The 20,856-nt window shown below is 37.0% G+C and overlaps 1 protein-coding gene across 4 annotated transcripts in view; it reads left to right on the top strand.

Annotated features, from left to right (window-relative positions):
* Rnf180 (ring finger protein 180) overlaps window positions 1–20,856 on the top strand; it is a 166,503-nt gene that overhangs the window by 113,633 nt on the left and 32,014 nt on the right. For all 4 annotated transcript variants that reach the window (XM_029557855.1, XM_017795285.2, XM_008856273.3 and 1 more), the window contains exon 6: window positions 6,535–6,760. In XM_029557855.1, the coding sequence (XP_029413715.1) occupies window positions 6,535–6,760 (226 nt within the window). The remainder of the gene's footprint in view (window positions 1–6,534; window positions 6,761–20,856) is intronic.

The raw sequence follows: 20,856 nt of genomic DNA, 5'->3' as shown, positions 1-20,856 counted from the left end.
TCCAAGTGCAACCGATTATGACTAGTAATAATCAGATACATACAGATTGGATATATAAATGCCAACATCTCAATGTTGGTAGCAAAAACAATGAGTCTTTCTGCAAGGAACAATATATTCTAAAATGAAATGGAAATTTTTTTAAAGGTTAAAAACTCATCCAATTTTATGTCTTACAGGGCTTATACTGAGTTCAATAATATATTACTATATTAATTCAACTGGGAACCTAGAAACTTGGACCCACTTGTGAAAGAGATGTACTCTTGCTCTGGAGTGTGTTACTGAATATGTTAAAGCTATAGTGAAAAGCTTCTAATCATGTAATTATTAAAAATTAAAAAAAATAGAATGATTAAAAAATAATAATTCTTCAAAACATAAAAATTTGCTCCATAATAATTAGTAGATGTGAAAAACATTACTATTGAAATCTACCTATGACTTTATATCCATGCTCAGATGCCAAGGAGCTCAGAATGTAACCAACTGTCACATTAGAAACGCATGTGCAAACATCTTAATGTCAATTGTATTAAAAATGAAGTTTTCTGCATGAAACTCTGTATTTTAATAATGAATTGGAGATCTTTTTTAAAGGTTAAAACCTCATTTAATTTTATGGCTTATAGGGCTTATAATAAGTACAATATTGTATAATGGTAATAATTCAACTGTAAACCTAAAAATGGACAGCCAATTTTTGTAAGAGATGCAGCCTAGCTCAGAAAATTGTTATTGAATATGTCAATGCTGATGTAGGGCAATGCTTCTTCTAAGTGGTTATCGAATAAATAAATTTTTTTTTAAAGTGAGAAAAGATTTAGCAAACACAGCATGTATCTGAACCTATTCCTCTGGGAAGAAAAAAAAAGAAATTAATGTCATAATTTTATATAAGATGATAAATTTTGCCTAAATAGTTTTAAACTTAACATAGAACATGGGGCCATTTTACTATATAATATACAGAGCTACAAGAATGAAAAAGAAGCAAACATGTAACAAAATGACAACTGAACTTTACCCTTGGAGATACTGTTACTTACCCTTACAATATTCAAAAGGGATGAATAAATAACCAAATATCTGAGGCCTGAGTCAATGCACACTTCAGTCTTTTCCTATATTGTTTTCAGGCTTTTTTCTATATTCGGCTTCATTCTCTGGAAAATCTGAAAGAGAGTGTTTTGAGAATGTTGAGAGGACATCGTGAAGAGGAAATAGGCAGCAATGGCTGGCCTTGCTGTTACCTAGTAGAAAGCTTTCCAAAATAACTGCTGTCTTGAGTACTCAAACTTTACAGCAGAAAGAGATTCAGAAGGAATTTGGATTCAGTTACTTCACAAGGAATTATTTTATGAGTTATTCTTTGGAAAGTTGTCCTGAATTCTTGAAGCTGGTATTGTAAAATTAACATGTATGGTTTTTAATGCCTTCTGTTTTATCTTCAGTGCAATAAAATGCATGCTACACCAAAATGATATTCTAAACATCTAATGTTTCATAGGGGGAATTTACTTTGCAATGGTAGAAAATCTCACAAGACACTTCTGGCATATATGTAGGTACAATGAGGTCACAGTGTTTTATCAAGCGGCCATGAACAAGAGATTAGAAAGTGAAGTGAGATGTGGTTAGGTAAAACCAAGAAGAGATGGTCCAGTTCAAAAATACTGTGGCCTGCCAGTGGTACTTACGAGGAAAGAAAATTCAGATTATTATACAGCCACTTAGTGACTAAATTGTGCCTATAAACAAAGGCCCAGAGGGGAAGAGAGAAATGGGTGGTGGGCAGCACTAGACTGAGAACTATTGGAGACTGATTGCTACTGGGTGAGAAAGAGTATGCCTTACATACGCTCTCTAGATGTGCTGACTAGACTCCAGGGGACAAATTATACTGAAGGACATTTGGGTACAAACACCTGAATGAATAGACTCAGCTTGTATGGCAGAGTACACAAGGTTCGGTGGGGGAATGGGGGAGGCATGGATGGGGGAAGGGGTCTGGATTTGAGTGAGATATGTATGAAATTTTAAAAGCTCAATTTAAAAAATTTAGATCCCCTTCTCCATTCCCTCCCCTCCACTGGTCCTTATGTAGTCCACCATACATGTTAAGTACTCTTCCTTACCCAGCAGCAATCAGTCTCAAATTGTTCTTAGTCTAGTGCTGGCCTGCCACCTATTTTTCACCTCCCCTTTGGGCCCTTGTTTCATTGTTTCATTGAACTGACATGGGTCCCTCAATTGATGCCACTGCCGCTACAGACTTACCCAGCAAGCCTCCAGTGGGCTAGAAGCCCCCACCTCCCTGTGTTTATGAACCAGCCCTGGCTCTTACAATCTTTCCACCTCCTTTTCTGCAATGGTCCCTGAGCTGTGGGTGGATGAGGTTCCATATAGGAATCCCATCCTACATTCTACAGTCTCTTATTCTCCAAAACTTAGCCAGTTGTGGCCACCTGTGTAGATCACACTCTGATGTACATGGAAGCCTCACTGGTGAGAGTTGAGGGGTGCATTAACCCTCTCTCACCCTTGATTAAGAACTGTTGTATGAAATTACAAAAGTGCAATAAAAATATTTTTTAAAAAAAGAAAAGAAAACTTCTGAATATTCAAAATAAAGATCTTGACATACAGCATTTCAGAAGGATTCAAATCTTTTAACATTTCTCCTCCTTTCCACAGTTAACTCTGGGCTGGCTTCTTTAATGCTTTTGAGGTATTTGATGGCCTAGAGTTATCTGAAATTAATTTTCACACTTCTGAAGATAAATGTTGAGGTCATCCATCTGACAGACACAGTGAAACATTCAAAACAGAGGGAAAGTTGAGTAAGGTGGGCATATGAAACTAAGAAATCCATGAATTAAATTTTGTATTCCTAAATTCCATTCTATGTTTTTAAGGACATAAATCATAAGTGCTTGATGTTTATTTGATGTTTTAACAATAAAGATAACTATTGCAGTGATTCTTTTCCCAGGTGGCAGTTTCTTTATACTCTGTAAGAGCTTGGCAAGAGCTAGCTATACTCTCTTGCATGGTAAGGGGATTCCTTGATTCAGAGAGAAGTCTGCAGCCTACATTCTCCAAATTGTTTAACATTATTTATATTAATGAAATTATTTAAAATTGTATATTTTTGACAATTCATAATTTGGGTGCATTTTGGAGTACTATCTTGACAATACGCCACTTGTAAACAATGGATATTCACTTAACAAAATAAAATTTCTTATCTTTGATTCTTTTTCTACTTGGAAAAAAAAGAAAATAGAAGGCAGGTTAAAGTGAGCAGAAAGTAAAGCAGAAATCACACATAGTAAGTCTCCTAGGAAGTTTTGTTGTTGGAAGAGAGAAGAGATATACAGCATGAGCTTGAGCCATTTTTTCTTTACCTGTTTGGGTGTGAAAGATATTAGAACACACATGTCATGTATTCTAGTAGGAAGGGGCTAGGTAAGAAGAGGGAGTAAGCAGTAAAAGTAGAGACAAGCTGAAAAGCTACAGGCAATCAGTGGCTACAGAGAGAAAGAGAATCCATTTTCTCTGGAGGTGAGCTCCATGATAGGTTATCCAATCCCAAGTGCTCAGCCCTAAGCATATGTACATATGAGCAACACTAAATGGACTCAGTAGGTTGCGTGTGTTTGTGTATATACATGTGTGTTTGTGTGTGTAAGAATAATAAAGATGAGGTCATAAATTTGAAAGAGAGTAGAGGGGAGTTGGGGTAGGGAGAGGGAGGCATGGAAATGATATGAATATAGTATTCATGTTTAAAATTTTCAAAAAAATAAAATATTTTTTTAAAAGTAGACAAACCGACCAAGTTCCAGTGGATGAACTCACACCAAGGGACATCTGGGTACACAAACTTGACTCAATAGACCTAAACATATACAACAGAATTCATGAAGTCCTATGGATGGGCTATGGGGGTGGTATGGGGACAGATAGGGAAGGCAGGGCTATGATTAAGATGTATTGTATAAAATGCACAAAAATTCAACAAAAATAGAAATTGAAAAAAAAGACAGGGTATTGGCTCAAATAAAAATAGATTTGTATCGAGATAATTTTTTAAATATTTGTGTAGTAAATGGGGAAATTAACCAGGCTCATGTATTTTAAAAGCTTTGTATTATAAAGCCTTCTTCTAACACTTCCTCATTTTATCTGTAGGCTCAAAATAATTAAAGTAAAAATTTTACCTTCAAAACATGAGGCTGAATAGACAGCTCAGTGTGATTAAAAGCACTTCTTGCTCTTTCAAAGGACACTGGTTTGATTCTCAGCACCCACATGGCCACTCACAACCATCTATATATAACTCCAGTTCCAGGGGCTCAACACCCTCTTCTGGCCTATACAGGCACTACATGCAAGTGATGCACTTACATACATGCAGGCAAAACATTCATATACATAAGGTAAAATAAAATCGAACATGATAAAGTAATTCTAAATTTTACACTGTCTTGGGAAAGATCAGGAATGACTAAGACACTGAACAGACCCACATAAATGGTCTTTTGTCATTGACAAAGTAACACTTCAGAGCACTGCAGTAAAGGAAAGTCTTTGCAATAAGTACGCTAGGCCAGTTAATAACTGTCTAAACAAGAAAATGAAATTTGTCTATAAGACACACCAGGCATGAGAATCAATTTCAGGTATATTCTGTGATTGAAATAGTGAGAAGTGCAAAATAATGCTATCTTAATGACTCTGAGAAAGAACAAGAGTTTTTAAATACATACAAAATGAAAAAACTGTGATAGAAAAATGTGATTAAATAAGATACTTTAAAATTAAGAACATATTTTATCAAAGGATGACACTAGGAAAAGAGAGAGAAAGTGAAACAGAGGGAAGAAAAAGAATATTTGCAACACTTTTAGTCAAACAAATATATTTTGTATAACAAATAGCTAGATAAAAATGCCTTCATGCCATAAGAAAAATAGACAATCTAATTAAAAATCAATTGGCTGAAGACTTCACTGAACCCTTCATAAAAGACGCATGGCCATGGCAAAGTAAATCAACTTGGATAAGTCAGAGAGTCATTTATCCCATTGTGTTATTCCAGCACAAATGGGTCAAGGTACTTGGTGCGGTAACACAAATAGCATACACTGGGGGATTTATAAAACAGAAATTTACTTCTCACATTTTTGTAGGCAGGAAAGCCCACGTGAAAGATCCTAGGAAGGTCAGTGTGAGGTGAAGGCCCAGTCTGTTCCAACTGTGGTGCCTTGATTTCTCTCTCAAAGGGGATATGCTGGGTCTTCATCCACAGAAGAGTAGAAGAGTGAGTGGGATGAGTGCTGCTCCTCAGTCCTTGAAGAGGCTGGGAATCACCTCCTGTGCCTCACTTTTAATACACTGCACTAGGGAATCAGGTTCAACGTGAAGTTTAGAGGAGATAAAAATTCAAATCCTATCAAAAGGGCTGGTTGTTGGTTTTTGTCTGTTTTGTTGTGTGTTGTATTTAAGGTTATTTTGCTCCTTCACATACCTTTAAATGTCATAATAACTTACAGATATTTCTTAAACGCAAAGTCCATTCAAATAGTCATCATTGAGCTCATGAAAGTGAGGAGGAAAAAGATAAACCCAACAGACTTCGATTGCACCTCACTGAGCTGAGGCCAGTCCTAGCTTGAGAAAAATATTCTCAAGGGTTTAGCAGAAACTGCGGAGCCCCTGTGGGGAAAGGGGAGGTGGCATGGAGCAGATGAGGAAGAGAGTGGCCATGTTTAATGTTTATTAAATATACATTAATACCAGGTATTGAACTAAATGTTTTAAGTAGATAACCTCATTTAATCCTCACAGCTGCACAGATTTGGGAACTGTGAGGTTAAGTAAAAAGAAATCTGTTCCTATATCTGTGCTACTAATCTCTGAGCTGCCTCTCCCAAACTGTTATATTTGGGAAGGGGTTCAACATATTTCCTAGCTGATAGACTAATTCCATAATTACTCCACATTCCTTTACCAAGTCTCCTGGCAGTACTCTGACAACTTTGGCACTTTCTTGGCTTTGGGTACAGAAAGGTGCAAAGTACAGAATAGGAAGTGCTCTGGGTACAGGATGAGGATGGAGTGAGCCCTTGCTTCTCATCATAAGATGCCCATATAAAGCCACTGTAACCTGGTGACAATCACCTTTTTCGCTGCGGGATGAGGAGATATGTAATCCTGATGCTAGTATAGGTAACACTTTACTAGTGCTGGTTAAAGCCTCAGGTATACTTAATTATGTATAGGTATAGTTTATCATTTAGTATTATATATAAATATTAGAGAATTATTTAGACTTCTGGGATTCTCATGTTTATTTTCATTTTCTTCTCACTTTGAAAGGCAGCATTTCTGTCACTTGGGATATGTTACAGAAACAGATAGAATGTGCTTCTTATAAATAATTTCATTTAACAAAATACAAATGCAGTCTCTCTCAGAGAAGCCAATCTTCTACTAAACTAAGAAGAATGTTCTTTTGTTTTGTAGACTTTGAATAATGAGATGAGTACAGATGATGACAATGAATACACAGAAGAAAAGGACAGCTACATCTGCGCAGTGTGTCTGGATGTCTATTTCAACCCCTACATGTGTTACCCTTGCCACCACATCTTCTGTGAGCCCTGTTTACGGACTCTGGCCAAAGACAATCCTGCAAGCACCCCCTGCCCTCTGTGTCGGACAATTATTTCTAGAGTCTTTTTCCAGACAGGTAGGTGCCCTTTTTGTTACCATAATCATCCAATGTTTCTAATAATCCCTTTGTTCTAACTCTAATGGTGGCATAATAAGTTATCGTGAAATTAGTAGAAATCCTCTGCAACATGATTTGTTGCTCCAGGTTTATAAAGCAGTATTTACCTAACTGATAGAACTATGATAGAATCAAGAGTGATAGTAGATCATCATTACTAACCCCCTTTTTAAAGCATCCTAACCAACTGCTATTCAGGTACCACAAATACCTCCAGTGTCAAGGAAATTCCATTTGAAGCAGCACTCTTGACTTTTCATTCCTCTTACCAGCCTTCTGCTACTGGTTCTGCTGTGGTCCTCATTAATTCCTTTACAGTCAGAATATAAATCTGTAAAGCTGAGGACAGTTATTAAACCTTTGACCAAAACTCCAAATCTCCAAACAGGAGTGTCCAATCTTTTGACATTGTGAAATGACATTGTCATCTTTCGTATAGATGGAAAATAATCTTCCTTTTTGTCTTTTGAACTTTAATTTTATTTATGGTGTTTTATGGCTGTGCCAAGCTTCTTTATTTTTCTGTAGCCCCGTTGCCTTTATTATTTCTAATTTAAAAGACTTTATCCACTACAGAATCTTAAAAGCATTCCCTTTACTGTGTTTACTTTTAAGATGCATTTCGTTCTTCCTTTCCCCACATTTAGCTCCAGCCCATTTCCTCAGGTACTTTGTCTACACTTTGTCTACATAAGTATGGTTTCTCATTCCTTAGGCATATGACCCAACAACATTTTCTGAAACAGCCATTCTTTCTATATCAACTGAACTATCTTCCTTTAAAAAGCCATAATGATGACTCCTAAAATGTGTATTTCTAGGCAGCTGTTCTTCCCATTCATCTTTCTACCTTGTTCTGGACCATTACTTCACTTACATTTATTTTAGTATTCATACTTTAATGAATTAAGGATAGTTTGAGTATAAGTGGCATTTAATGGATATTTTTATAATAGTGATTATTGTAGTATATTACTTCTCAAAGTTGTGTAATTCCTTTTATAATGGCTCTGCACATTTTATGTTAATTTTATGCCTATATGTTTTACGGTTGCTATTGTAACATTTATTTTCCTTCCTCTAAGCCTTAGATTCTTCTGTTACAAGTCACTTTACTGAGCTTTGGACATTATTTTCAGAATAAATTAATCCTCTCAGTTACGTAGTGTCACCACTCCAGTTGTATGCAAACCAGGGGACATTTATTGCCAAAAGTTGGAATCAGAAAGCTATCATCATGGGAACTCAAGATATTTGTGTGTCAAATAAGGGGTCCCTTGTAACATACTTCTGTTAACTCAATGGATAAAAATATAATGGGATTCATTTCAGATTTGTTCCATAGAGTACTCTTTAGTAAAATAATAATCTGATACTATAACATTTCACCAGTTACATGATCTTGTTTAAATTATTTAACAGTGTTAGATGTGATCTCAGTATACTTCCTAACACTAATAAAAGTTGAAAAGAAGATGGGGCTGGAGAGATGCCTCAGCAGTTAAAAGCAGTGACTGCCCTTGCAGAGGACCTGGGTTCAATTCCAGCACCCACATGGCGGCTGCGAACTGTCCTTAACTCTAGTTCCAGGGGAATCCAAAGCCCTCTTCTGACCTCCGTGGCATTGCACGACACGGATGCACTCACATACATGCAGGCAATATACTCATACACATAAAATAATAATAATAATAAAGTTGAAAAGATGAAGTGATTAGGATATACGCAAGAAATGACAGATGTCAAGATCTACTTATAAAAATAGGTATCAAAATATACTATTAAATGTTGATGGGAAAAATTCAGTTTATAATTCGTAATATCCATAGCCACCTTCATTCTTCCTAACCATCCTGAGCATTCAGCCCTCCCAACATAGACCAGGGGGCTCCTGGTAGCAGGCCCCTATCCCATTACTTGGTAATCTGTCCCCTCGTCAATGTTTAGTTCACAAATGAGCATGTGGTCTATTTCTTCCCAGTGTGATGAGAAGAAAGGTATGCATTAGACAAGTCACTGAACAAATCAAAACATAGGTAACCACTAATGAGAAAGGTCTAGAGAGAAACCCACTTTTCTTTGGGTAATTGATTTGTTTTTTATAAGACTGCCAAAAATTAGTCTTTATGATCATTGACCAAGTGCTGCTGGTACAACTGGGTACCCATGTTACAAAGAAAGAATTTTGACTTGTGCCTCTCTACATATTTATATATGCTAAGCCTAGAACAAAACCATAAATATATGATTAACTAAAAATAAATTCAGTCTTTGAGAACTTAGATTAAGCAGTGGTTTCCTAGATATAACTCCTGGGGCACAAACAACCAAAGAAAAATAGACAAATTAGACTTAATCAAAGTTAAAAAATATTCTTACTTTTAAGTGGCTATTACCAAGAAAATCAAAAGCCAACCTCAAGATGAAAATGTTTGTAAAGTGTGTGATCACGAGGATCCAGAACAGACAAAGAATTCTTAGAACACAATAGTATAAAGAAAAATGACCCAATTTAAAAATGCACAATAGAGAGTTTCCCAAAGAAGATCTAAAAATGACCAGTAAGAAAATAAAAGATGTTCAGCATCATTTAGTCATTAATGAGATGTGAATCAAAACTATATTTAGCATGGCTGTACTCATAAAGGTAAAGACAGTATACAAGTATGGGAGAGCTATGGAGAATCTTAAACCACTGTACGTTGCTTGTTAGAATGTAGGCTGTATATCAATTCAGAAAACAGTAGACACCAAGTCCACTTAATGAGGTGAGAAAAATTCTGATGTGTCCCACATTAAGTAGTGTTACTTTATGTGTAGAAATGAAAAGGAATCCTGTGTGCACACAGTGGAGGAGGAAGACCTCAGGAGATGGCTTTACTATACCTTTTCATACTGTGAGCTCACAATGTGCCTCAGGAGTTGGCTTATTCTGGGAGGTGATACACGCTACACAGCAGAATCTACAGGGCAACAAAGAGAGAGACCATTAAATTCCAAGCACTTTAAGAAGTGTGGTCATCCAGATGAAGCAGGAGGAATTGCTTAGCCAAGATCAGACCTTGTTAGGGGTGAAGGTACTGTTTTTTCTTCAATTGACTGTAAGGAGGTAGCCTTCAAACCCAGTTTGAAGTTGTTAGTTCTCCCACTGTGGAAAGACTGTGGAGGACCTTCCTGAAAGTATTTGACTAATGGACAAAAAGTCTATGTGGAGAGATCCTTTATTCTGGAAGGAGGAACTATCTCAGGTCTTACAAAGGAAGTCATAGTCAGCGCACGTTTTGTGCTCTCACCCTTTCCCATTCACAATGCATCCAAACCTCGAAAGGAAAGTTCCCACTCTTGCTCCATTATTTATCTCTCCTCAACCTACCTCCCTTTTTGACTATCTCCCCAATGATTCCAGTACTCTTGGGCTTATGGTGAAACTAGGTATAGATGAACAGATGTAAAGAAAATAGTTCTCTCTGTCTCTCTGTCTCGCTGTCTCTCTCTCTCTCTCTCTCTCTCTCTCATAGAAATCTTATATCATGCAAGGAAATAACATTTAAACTATTCTGATAATTTAAGCATTAAACAGGGCCTGTATTATATCATCATGGATATTTAGACATCTTGGAGCTTTTGGGAAAGTCCCAGATAATACAGAATTATCCAGTTTCTGTCTTGACTTTCTTATATCCTGCTGGACTCTATCCAGGATACACAGCTCATCAACAAGAATATCACACTTTTTATATTCTCTTTTTACTGGACCATCTGTAATTTATCTTGGTTGTATCCAATTTTGTAGTAAGGTCATCTCATGTTTTCTCTCAGTCGATACCAGTAAGTCTGGCATCTTCCCACTGCTGTGCTTCTGGTCTTGCCTCCATCTATACCTCTAGCATTCCATTTTCTTAGTTCATTTTGTAGAGCATAATATTTGTTTCTAAAACCCACACTTATTCTGTATCAGAAGGCATATCTGAATATATCAACTTGACTTCCTGTGTAAACACTCCAAAGCATTAATCTACGGAAATAAATATTTTATTATGAAAAGAAATAGCAAAATATATACAACGTTTAGAAAAGAGCCTCTCAGAGTTCTGACATTTTTGTGCCCCTTTTACAAATTTTGCTCTATCCATGTATCACTGGAGTTTTTCTTTTCTACTTTAGGATTTTTCTTACAAATTTATTTTTGTAGGTATTTATTTTAGCTTCATCCTTAGCAATATGTTTGTGAGTTTATTGATGTTCTACTTTATTTCCTCTAATGTATTTCAGCCTAAGTGGTAGTTATGAAAAATTTAAATGTATTCATTCAATCTTATCCAAAGTCACTTCAAATATTACTAATGGTTCACAAACCAATTTTTTGAAAACTTTGACTCATCTGGATATTAGTCTCCAGAAAAAATACCTGAAAACATTTAAAACACTCCCTGAGGACTGGGAATGGAGATAGGTGGGTAGAACCGATAATTCACCATTATTTTAAAAGATGGTGTCTCCTATATTGTCCAAGTTGATCTCTATCTCCAGGCCCAAGTAACCCTCCAGCCTAAGGCTCCCAAGTACTTGGAGCTACTGGTACATAGCCACTCCTTCTTTTCTTTCTTTGTTTAAAATTATGTATATATATGAGTGTATTACCTGCATGTGTGTAAATGCATCCATGTTGTGCAATGCCCTCAGAGGTCAGAAGAGGGTGTCATATCCCCTGGAAATGGAGTTATAGGTGGTTGTTAGCTGCTATGTACATGCTGAAGCCAAACCTAGGTTCTCTGCAAGAGAAGCCAATGCTCTTAACCACTTAGCAATCTTATATCATTTATATCTTTATATCAGAGTTTGTTACTTTGACTATTTTTTAATCAAACTATTCCTTTTTATTTATTTATGTTTGAAATTTTCCAATAAAAATTTTAAGTTGTACTTATTACCCGCTAATTAAGAAATAAGGCATCTGTGCATATAAATCTTTTTAAAATTTTTTTCTTTTATTGAATTTTTATGTATTTTGTACAGAAGATCTCAATCAGTCTTAATCATCTTTATACCCCATCCCCAGTGGCACCCTCCCATAACCCCCCGCTGGAATTCATACATTCTGTCATTTGTGTTAAGGCCTATTGTGTCAAGTTAGTGTCCCCAGATGTTCCTCTGTGAAAGTTCATCTACTGAGGTCTAGTCCGCTTATCTAGAGTCCCTCACTTTAGGAAGATTAGTTCTTCCTCACTTAACAGCAATCAATGGTCAATATTTCTTCAACTAAGATTGGGGTCTGCTGTCCATTTCTTCAGTTCTATGCTGGGTTTCTCTCTGCTTGAGTTTGCATGGGACTTATGTATGCCAAAAACTGAGGCTGTAGATTCATATGAGCAGGGTCTCAGGAGCTTGTAGGACTCTGTTTCCATATGGTTGTGCACCTCCTCCCTGGCTCTTACAATCTTTCTGGCTCCTCCTAATGCTCCCTGAGCTCTGGGTAGGTGACGTTTAATATAGAAGTCCTGTCTAAGAATCAGCATTCTTCAGACTCTTAATCTCTACACTTTGGCCATTTGTGACCTTTTGTGTTCCTAGCCCTCTATTGCATGAGGGATCTTCATTAATGTGAACTGAGAGATTCTTTAGTATCCTCTTTACCCCTGTTCTATGTTCTGTGAGCCTTAGGTATAGAGGTTGCATTGTAGATGTGTCACTTACATGCAGGCAATTCATAGACAATGTCTGTGTGTGATTGGTACTTGGTTAATAGTCTCGGTAGTCTGTCTGATGCAAAAAAAGCTTCTTTGATGAGTGGTGACTGGGATATTCATCTGTAAATATAAGGATACATATTTTGCACATAGTAAGAAGTTACATTAGTCTAGATATGTGACAGTCTTGGCGTTTTCTCTAAGATCTGTGACCTCTCCAGTCTTGTGTATTTGGTTATGTTTACAGTACCACACTTAGTTCCCTCCCATTGAGTGGGCTGTTAGTCCAATTAAGTAGCTGTTGATTGCTCCCAAGATAAAAATGCCACTACTGCACCAATGTCATGGTGTGCCAGCCATTGATGTGATTATTTGGTCTTGACACTGGTGTTGGACCATCGATAAATGTTTTCCCTTGGCACCTTCATAGTGCTCTCCAAAGCTATGAGAGCTAGCCTTCAGGGGAAGTGGCTTCCAGGTCAGTTCCAACTCCATTGCTCCAAATCCTGTTTGAATATGTTCTGTCTTCAGCTGTAGGGTCTTACCTTCAAGTTCTGTGAAGCAATCATGGCTTGTGGCAATAGCCTGTGTGATTTTGGGAGTTTCTTGAACCACCCTGGCCAACAACTCAAAGGAACTTTTCTCTTGTTTGGCACTGTTTCTTCTAATGTAGGCTTTAGCTATATACATGGACTCATGTAGAGATATTGTCTGTGTAATTTATCATTAGGTTGTTGCACTAATATGATTCCCTCTTTTTTTTAAAACTAGCTAGACCATATTTATCTCTCCTCTCTCTCCCTGTCTAACCCTTCTAATCCTGACGTGGCTTCCCCATTAAACATGCCCTCACTTTCCCCATTTCTCCCTTGATAATACCAGTCTCCTGTGGTCCCAACTGTCTTGAGCTCCCTCTTCTCCTTTATCCCCAAGCTTCCTTCCTCTCGCTCCTCCTCCCATTTAAATATCCCCATTTCAGCTATTTCTCCCTTGCCTCCTACTGTCCTCTCTCAGGTTCTTTCTTTCCCTTTACTTCCCTGGTTCCTTCTCATTATCCTGGTTCCTGCAGTTATATCTGGATGCATACTCTTACTTCCCTGGTTCCTTCTCATTATCCTGGTTCCTGCAGTTATATCTGGATGCATACTCACATATAAGGATTTGGTGCTACAATCCACATATGAGGGAGAACATATATCTTTTGCTTTTCTGAGTCTGTGTTACTTCACTTAGTATAACAGTTTCTATATCCATCCATTTACCCGCAAATTTCATGATTTCATCTTTCTTTACTGCTGAGTAGAATTCCGCTGTGTAAATGTACCACATTTTCATTATCCACTCATGAGTTGAGGAGCGCTTAGGTTGCTTAAATCTCTTAGCTATTGTGAAAAGAGTAGCAGCAAAATTGGATGTACAAGTATCTCTGCAATAGGATGAGTCCTTTGGGTATATGCCAAGGAGTGGTATAACTGGGTCAAATGGTAGGTTCATTTGTAGTTTTTTAAGAGTTCTCCACACTGCTCTCCATAATGTTTTTACACATTTGCAATCCCACCAGCAGTGGATGAGCATTCCCCTTTCCCCACATCCTTTCCAGCATTTGGTATCATTTGTTCTCTTGATCCTAGTCAGTCTGACTGGGGAAAGATGAAGTCTTAAAGTGTTTTTAATTTGCATTTCCCTAATTACTAAGGATGTTGAACACCATTTAAGGTGTTTCTTAGTCATCTTTATTTCTTCTTGATTCTTTTTTTTAAAAAATACCATAGCCAAGCATGGTGGCTCACACCTATACCCAGAATTTGAGAGGCTGAGACAGGAAGATCACTGAGTTTGAAGCCAAGCTAGACTATACTAGTTTGATCAGCTTAGACTACATAATGATACTGTGTTTCAGAAACCTGAAAATGAATAAATAAACAAAAACTTAAACCAACTAGCAGCATTGTGTGTGACAGTGAGAAGGGATAATGAAGTTATGTTTCTTTTTATATAGAAGACAGAGAAACCTAGGTCTTTTGAAGCTAAGAGTGACTAAATTAATCACCTTTGAGGAGTCACTGATGTATTCCTACCCATAGCTTTTGAAAGCCTTGTCCTAAAATGTAACTTTAAAACAAGATAGCAATAAACATCATAACATTGTGAATGCTTAGCATTTTGTCTATATCATGGCAAAAGCTCAATAAATATTACTGTTGAATTTGCCTTAGTTAGATACATTTTCTTTGTTTTTTCCCCATCTAACTGTGTATAAACCAGTTATTTCTGAATAATGAATCATTTGCTGAAATGATTTTTTCAATTCTCCAAAGCCACTAAAAGGTTTGATAATCACAAAGTAAACACAATTGCCTGAGGCAAAAAGTTTGCTTAAGTAATCTAACCTTAAAAATCGTTTTCCTTTAACCTTTTAACCAGACAGTTAAGAAAATGATCAGAACAAATCTTTCTGTATTCTGGTACAACGTTACATTTAATTATATTAAGAAAACCAAATATTGTACTACCAGATGCTAAATGGAATTACTGCATTAAAGTAAACAAATTTTAACTAAAGTTTATCTTGATAATAAAATAAAAGCTAGTAAGTATTAAAGCTAAGCATAATTGCTCTCCATAATGAGTAAGATATTATAAAATCTGTAGCTCCATTTTGACAAAGTGACAAATAAAAGGGGTAAGTGTGATTATTTTTGTCCCTGTTTTATATCTTTTCCTTCAAGCCAAATATTCAGCAAGGGAATAGGACTTCCAAACTAGATTTTAACAGAAAGCTTCACTTTAAAGGTCTAAAATTCAGAATCAAAATTACTTTCAGAGTTAGAACTTGTCTAAACTGAGATTCCTGGTTGACCTCTCCTTTCCCAGCATGCAAATCCTGCCTTGCCTAAAAGTCTTTAAGGCACCCAGTTATTGGTAGATCTCCAATTACCTGCCACAGTAACCTTCCAAGCCTCAAGACTGGTCCAGTGACTTAAACAATTCCATTTTAACTTGTGCATTTCTGTAATTCAAGCTGGTTCTTTTCTGTTGAGTATAAACTATAAAGACCCAAATCTTCCTCTCATTTTTTTCACATTAAGCATTTCTAAGTGCCTTGCATATATACAAATTGAATTTCACTAGGCATGTTAGAATCCCTTTCCAAATGGGATGTTCTTGCTTTTCTTGCAGAAGTACAAAGTAAATACTGCCTCGAAACCCTGAAAATAACTTAGCAGCCCTTTCTGGATTTTCATTGCTCTACAGCAAAGTTGTTTTCATTGCTAAACATGCCTTGTCCATTTCTGTGCAAAGGAAGAATCTTACATATTTTTGACACAGCACCCAAACTCAACCTTACTCTCTCAACTGTTAAACAATACAATGAAAACTATCTTGGATTAGATACCCTAGAAAATAGTGAAAATGTTTCAAGGGTATTTCTCAAGGTAGTAGGAAACCATGTCACTTGTTTTTCTGAGTCTGTTACTTCACTAAGTGTAACAGTTTCCACTTTCATTATTTACCTGCAAATTTCATTATTTTGTTTTTCTTAACAGCTGAGTAGAGCTCCCTTGTGTAAATGTACATTTTCATTATCCATTTGTCAGTTGAGGGATATTTAGGGCGTTTCTATTACTTAGCTATTGTGAAAAGAACAAATATGGTTGTGCAAGTATCTCTACAGTAGGTTAAGTTCATTGGTTATATGGCAAGGAGTGGTATGACCATATCATACGGTAGATTTATTTCTAGATTTTTTAAGAGTGCTCCATACAGAGTTCCATAGTGGTCGCACAAGTTTGCAATCCCACCAGCAGTGAATGAGAGTTCCCCTTTCCCTCCATGCTTGACAGCATTTGGTGTCATTTGTTCTCTTAATCTTAGCCATTCTGACTGTGGTTAGATGAAATCTTTCAGTAGTTTTGATTTCCATTTCCCTAACTACTAAGAATGTTTAGCACCTTTTAAGGTGTTTCTTAGCCGTTGTTTTTTCTTATTTTGAGAGCTCTATGTTCATATCCATAGCCCATTTTTAATATAATCATTTGTTTCCTTCCTTCTTTGTTTTTTTTTGAGTTCTTTGTATGTTCTGGATATTAATCTGCTGTCAGATAAATAGCTGGTGAAGATTTTCTCCCACTCTGTGGACTTCTCTTCATTCCTTCACTCAATTGATTGTTTCCTTTGCTGTACAGAAGCTTTTTAGTTTCATGAAGTACCATTTGTTGATTGCTTATTCTAATTCCTAGGTGACTGATGTCCAATTTAGAAAGTCCTTTCCTGTATCTATATCTTGTAGGGTACTGCCTATGTTTTCTTCTAACATTGTCAGTGTTTCAGGCTTCACATTGACATTTTTGATCCATTTGGAGCTGACTTTTGTGCAGGGTGATAGGTGTGGATCTAATTTCATTCTTCTACAGGTGGAGCTCCAATTTTGCCAGCACCATTTATTGAAGATGCTGTCTTTCCTCCAGCGTGTGTTCTTGGCACCTTTGTCAAATTCAAGTCACTGAAATTCCATCCACTCATGTTTCGATCTTCTATTTTGTTCCACTGATCTACAAATCTGTTTTTGTGCCAATGCCATGCTGTTTTTATGACTATAGCTCTTTAATTTGTAGACCTTCGTTCCAGATCCCTAGATGTGCGTATATGTCCGAATGTAACTGCAGGATCCAGAAAAGGGAAAGAATTCATGGGGTTAAGGGGGAAGCACATTGGGAGAGGGGGGATAGTAGGAGACAGACCTTATTAAGTGAGAAATGGGGAAAAGGAAGGTACTTTAACTGGGGAGAGCATGGAAGGATTACACAGGGGGAGTGAGAAGAGAGACAAATAATACTTAGATGGTATTAAAAACCAGAGGAATTATATTAGTTAAAAGTCCTACTGAAAAATACACATACAATAAATATATGAGTGCATGACTATATTAAAACACAGTGCCCAGTTGTGCCCTTCGAGTTGATGATCAGGGTAGTCCAAGAAACTCCCAAAATAACGTGGGCTATTGGCACAACCCTTGACTGTCTCCCAGAACTTGAAGGTAAGACCGTATTGCTGAAGACAGACCACAGTTTGGACATAGGACTTGGAGCAGTAGGACTGGAATTGACCTGGAAGCCACCTCCCACAAAACTAGGTCACATAGTATAAGAGGATATTATACAAGCTGTCAAGGGAGAAAAATCAGTCAGTGGTCATAACCAGATGTAAAGCCAAATAAACAATGACTAGCTCAGCAAACTATTGATATTGATGCTGTAATGGCACTTTTATCTTGGGGGTACTCAACAACTGTCTAATTGGACTTAAGGGAACTCGTGAGGTACTGTAGACATAGCCAAATATACATGGCTGGAGAGGCCATAGATCCTAGAGAAAAACCTACTTTTGCCACATCCCTAGACCAAAGTAATTTCTTACTTTATTCATAATATGTGTCCTCATATTTAGAGACAAGTATACCTTTCACCCCTCATCAAAGAAGCTTCTTTTTGCAACAGATGGAAGTTATTACAGAGTTCCAGAACCGGTCAAACACAGAGAGTAAGTGTCTGTGAAACACTTAACCCCTAGTGACACATCTTCAATGCAGCCTCTACACATAAGATGAAATACATCTCTCAGTTCTCACCAGAGAGTTTCCTTATGCAGCAGATGGTGATTAACACAGAAACCCACAATTGGCCAACGTGGAGAGAACAATAGGCCACAGAGTGCTTATCCCCGAATAGGACACCTATTTTAAACCTCTGCCCCCCACAAGCTCAGAGATCATTGTGGAAGAGAAGACAGAAAGACTGTAAGAGCCAGAGAGAGTCGATGATTACAAAGAAACAGTCTTCCTGAAAACTGGTCAGTTACTCATATGAACTCACAGCAGTGGTGTCAGCATTGACAAGTCCCATACAAGCTTAAACCAGACAAAATCCCAGCATAGATATGGGGAACTGGGGAAGAAATCCAAACCCAGCTTAAAGAACTTTTGGCAATTGGTGGCAACTGGAAGGGGGAAAGACAGTATCTTACAGGGATGGGACTCTTGGTGGGCCCAATGGATGGACCCACACTGAAGGACATTTGGGGACACAAATCAGACTTATAGGTCATGTTATCTATAAGAGAGTACATTAAACTGGGCTTGTCACAGTGGAGAGAGATGTGACTAGGGGAGGGAATCTAAATACCATCAAACTATATTGTAAGAAAATCACAAGTGTTCTATTTAAATTTTTAAAATAAAGTTCAATAAATGAATAAATGTTTTTAAAAAGATATTGGGAAACCAGAGTAAAGTTAAGTGACAAGGATTTAGCAACAGCTCCTAAAGAGGACCTACTGAAACCTGAGAGTTAGGTCTCCTCTAAAAGTAATGATCCCTCCTAATTATATAATTCAGACTCTTGGAAGAATAGCCTATTATTTTTATCTTTTGAAAGTTTCCCTTTTTGTCAGGTTGCTCTTTTGTACTTTGTATCTCTGAGGGAAAAAAATGAAAAATTATGTATCAAACAACTTGGGACTGAGAAGTGAATACTGGGAAAAAAGATTTTGTAAAAATGAGAAAGAAATAATTAAGAATGCTTTTAACATGAGGCTGGAGAAATGGCTCAGTGATTAAGAGTACTGACTGCTCTTGCAGAGAACCTCATTTCAGTTCCCAGGACCCACATGGCAGGGAACAATGGTCCGAAATTCCAGTTCCTGAGGATCGCATGCCCTCTTCAGACCTCCACAAGCATTGCACAGTATGGATGCACTTAAATACCTACAGGCAAAACACTCCTATACACAAAATAATTTTAAATGGGTCAACAAGGACTTTAACAATCTGAATGAAATAGCCTTTTAAATTAGTGTATAATACCATTGTGTCTATTAACTCCACCTTTTTATTTATAAAAGTCATATCATCTCTTTTGACTTAGGTCTAAGGCACCCTGAATTAGCCCTATTAGAAGCCTTAGCTCCTATCATTAGGATTGTCTTTTTACTAGATAGGATTGAATACAGGTACCATGCTGGTTACAGAACTTTAACTTCTACAGTTGGCAGGGTATTAGGAACTATGCTTAATAAATATTTCCCATAATGAGGTGTTTAAATATAAAGTCACCAACATGTAAACCCAAAGGTGGAATTAAAGTTATATGCCATCTTAATTCAGTCTCTAATCCCAAATCACCCTATTACACATACAGTGGTCTTTTTCTTATTGTTGTTGAACTCCATCATAATACCTGTGTAATGATGGGAATTCTGGTTATGTCAAGAAAGTGACAATTTCTTATCTTGCTTGAACCTACTGAAACCTGAGAGAATTTGGTCTCCACTAAAAGTAATGACAATTTGTGTGTTTGTACACATTATGTGTGACTGTATGCTAGAAGCTACAGGTAAGTTTCCAGTGTCTTCCTCAGTTTCTCTCTAGTTTAGTTTTTGAGACACTCAGTGAACCTGGAGCTCACTGACCAGCTAGAACAGCTGCCCAGCAAGCCCACAGATCCCGGTTCCATCTTCCCACCTCAGATTACAGGCATGTTCTGCTATACTCAGCTTTTTATATGCCTGCAGGGGATAGAATTCAAGTCCTCATGCTTGCATGATAACCACTTGACTCCCCAACCCTGACTGCTTACCTGATGATAGCATCACATAAAGATGCTGTAGTTTCCACCACTTTAAGTAAGTGTATTTTCTGAACAGACTTAGAGACTTCTAGGGCATTCACTATTTTAAATGTTATCCAGCACAATTAATATTATTAATTATTGATTATATCAAACATTTGATAATCTATATTGTAATAAGAAACACTCTCGGTTGGTAGCATTCACTGAAAAGGGATGCAGATGGTTTCAACACCTATTATACTGCCTTCAGAATTTTCCTGGCATTTCTTACAAGTTATTTTAAGAAATGTAATGTTGAGAGTTCTATGTTGCTAAATTCTGCTTTTTCAAGCCTAAATGCCACTGAAATGAAACAAGTCTAGAGGAGAATATCATCCTCGGTAAGGGTGTTAAACATGTATAGAGAACTAAGACAGGGCTTAATATATTTAAATATATTCAAATAATATTACAACAGAAAAGGGTTTGTCACTCACTGAGTGGCTATCAAATCTAGCTATGTGTCAGAATCACTCAAGGATCTTGTTAGAAAGCACAAGCTCATAGATCACACACAGCAATACTGTGACAGTACATCTGAGTGAATGTGCAAGGGGATTTTGACAAATGACCAGGTATTTTGGAAGCATGGATCTAATAGAATGCCTTTTAGACAGGAAGTACATTGAATTCATCTCTCTGTTCCTAAATAGAGCATCGAAGTGCCAGGCATATAGCTTATGCAAAGTAAATTTTT

Source organism: Nannospalax galili, unplaced genomic scaffold, assembly GCF_000622305.1.
Source record: "Nannospalax galili isolate Female #2095 unplaced genomic scaffold, S.galili_v1.0 scaffold751, whole genome shotgun sequence".
Taxonomy (NCBI): domain Eukaryota; kingdom Metazoa; phylum Chordata; class Mammalia; order Rodentia; family Spalacidae; genus Nannospalax; species Nannospalax galili.
This window is presented reverse-complemented; position numbering and strand designations above follow the sequence as displayed.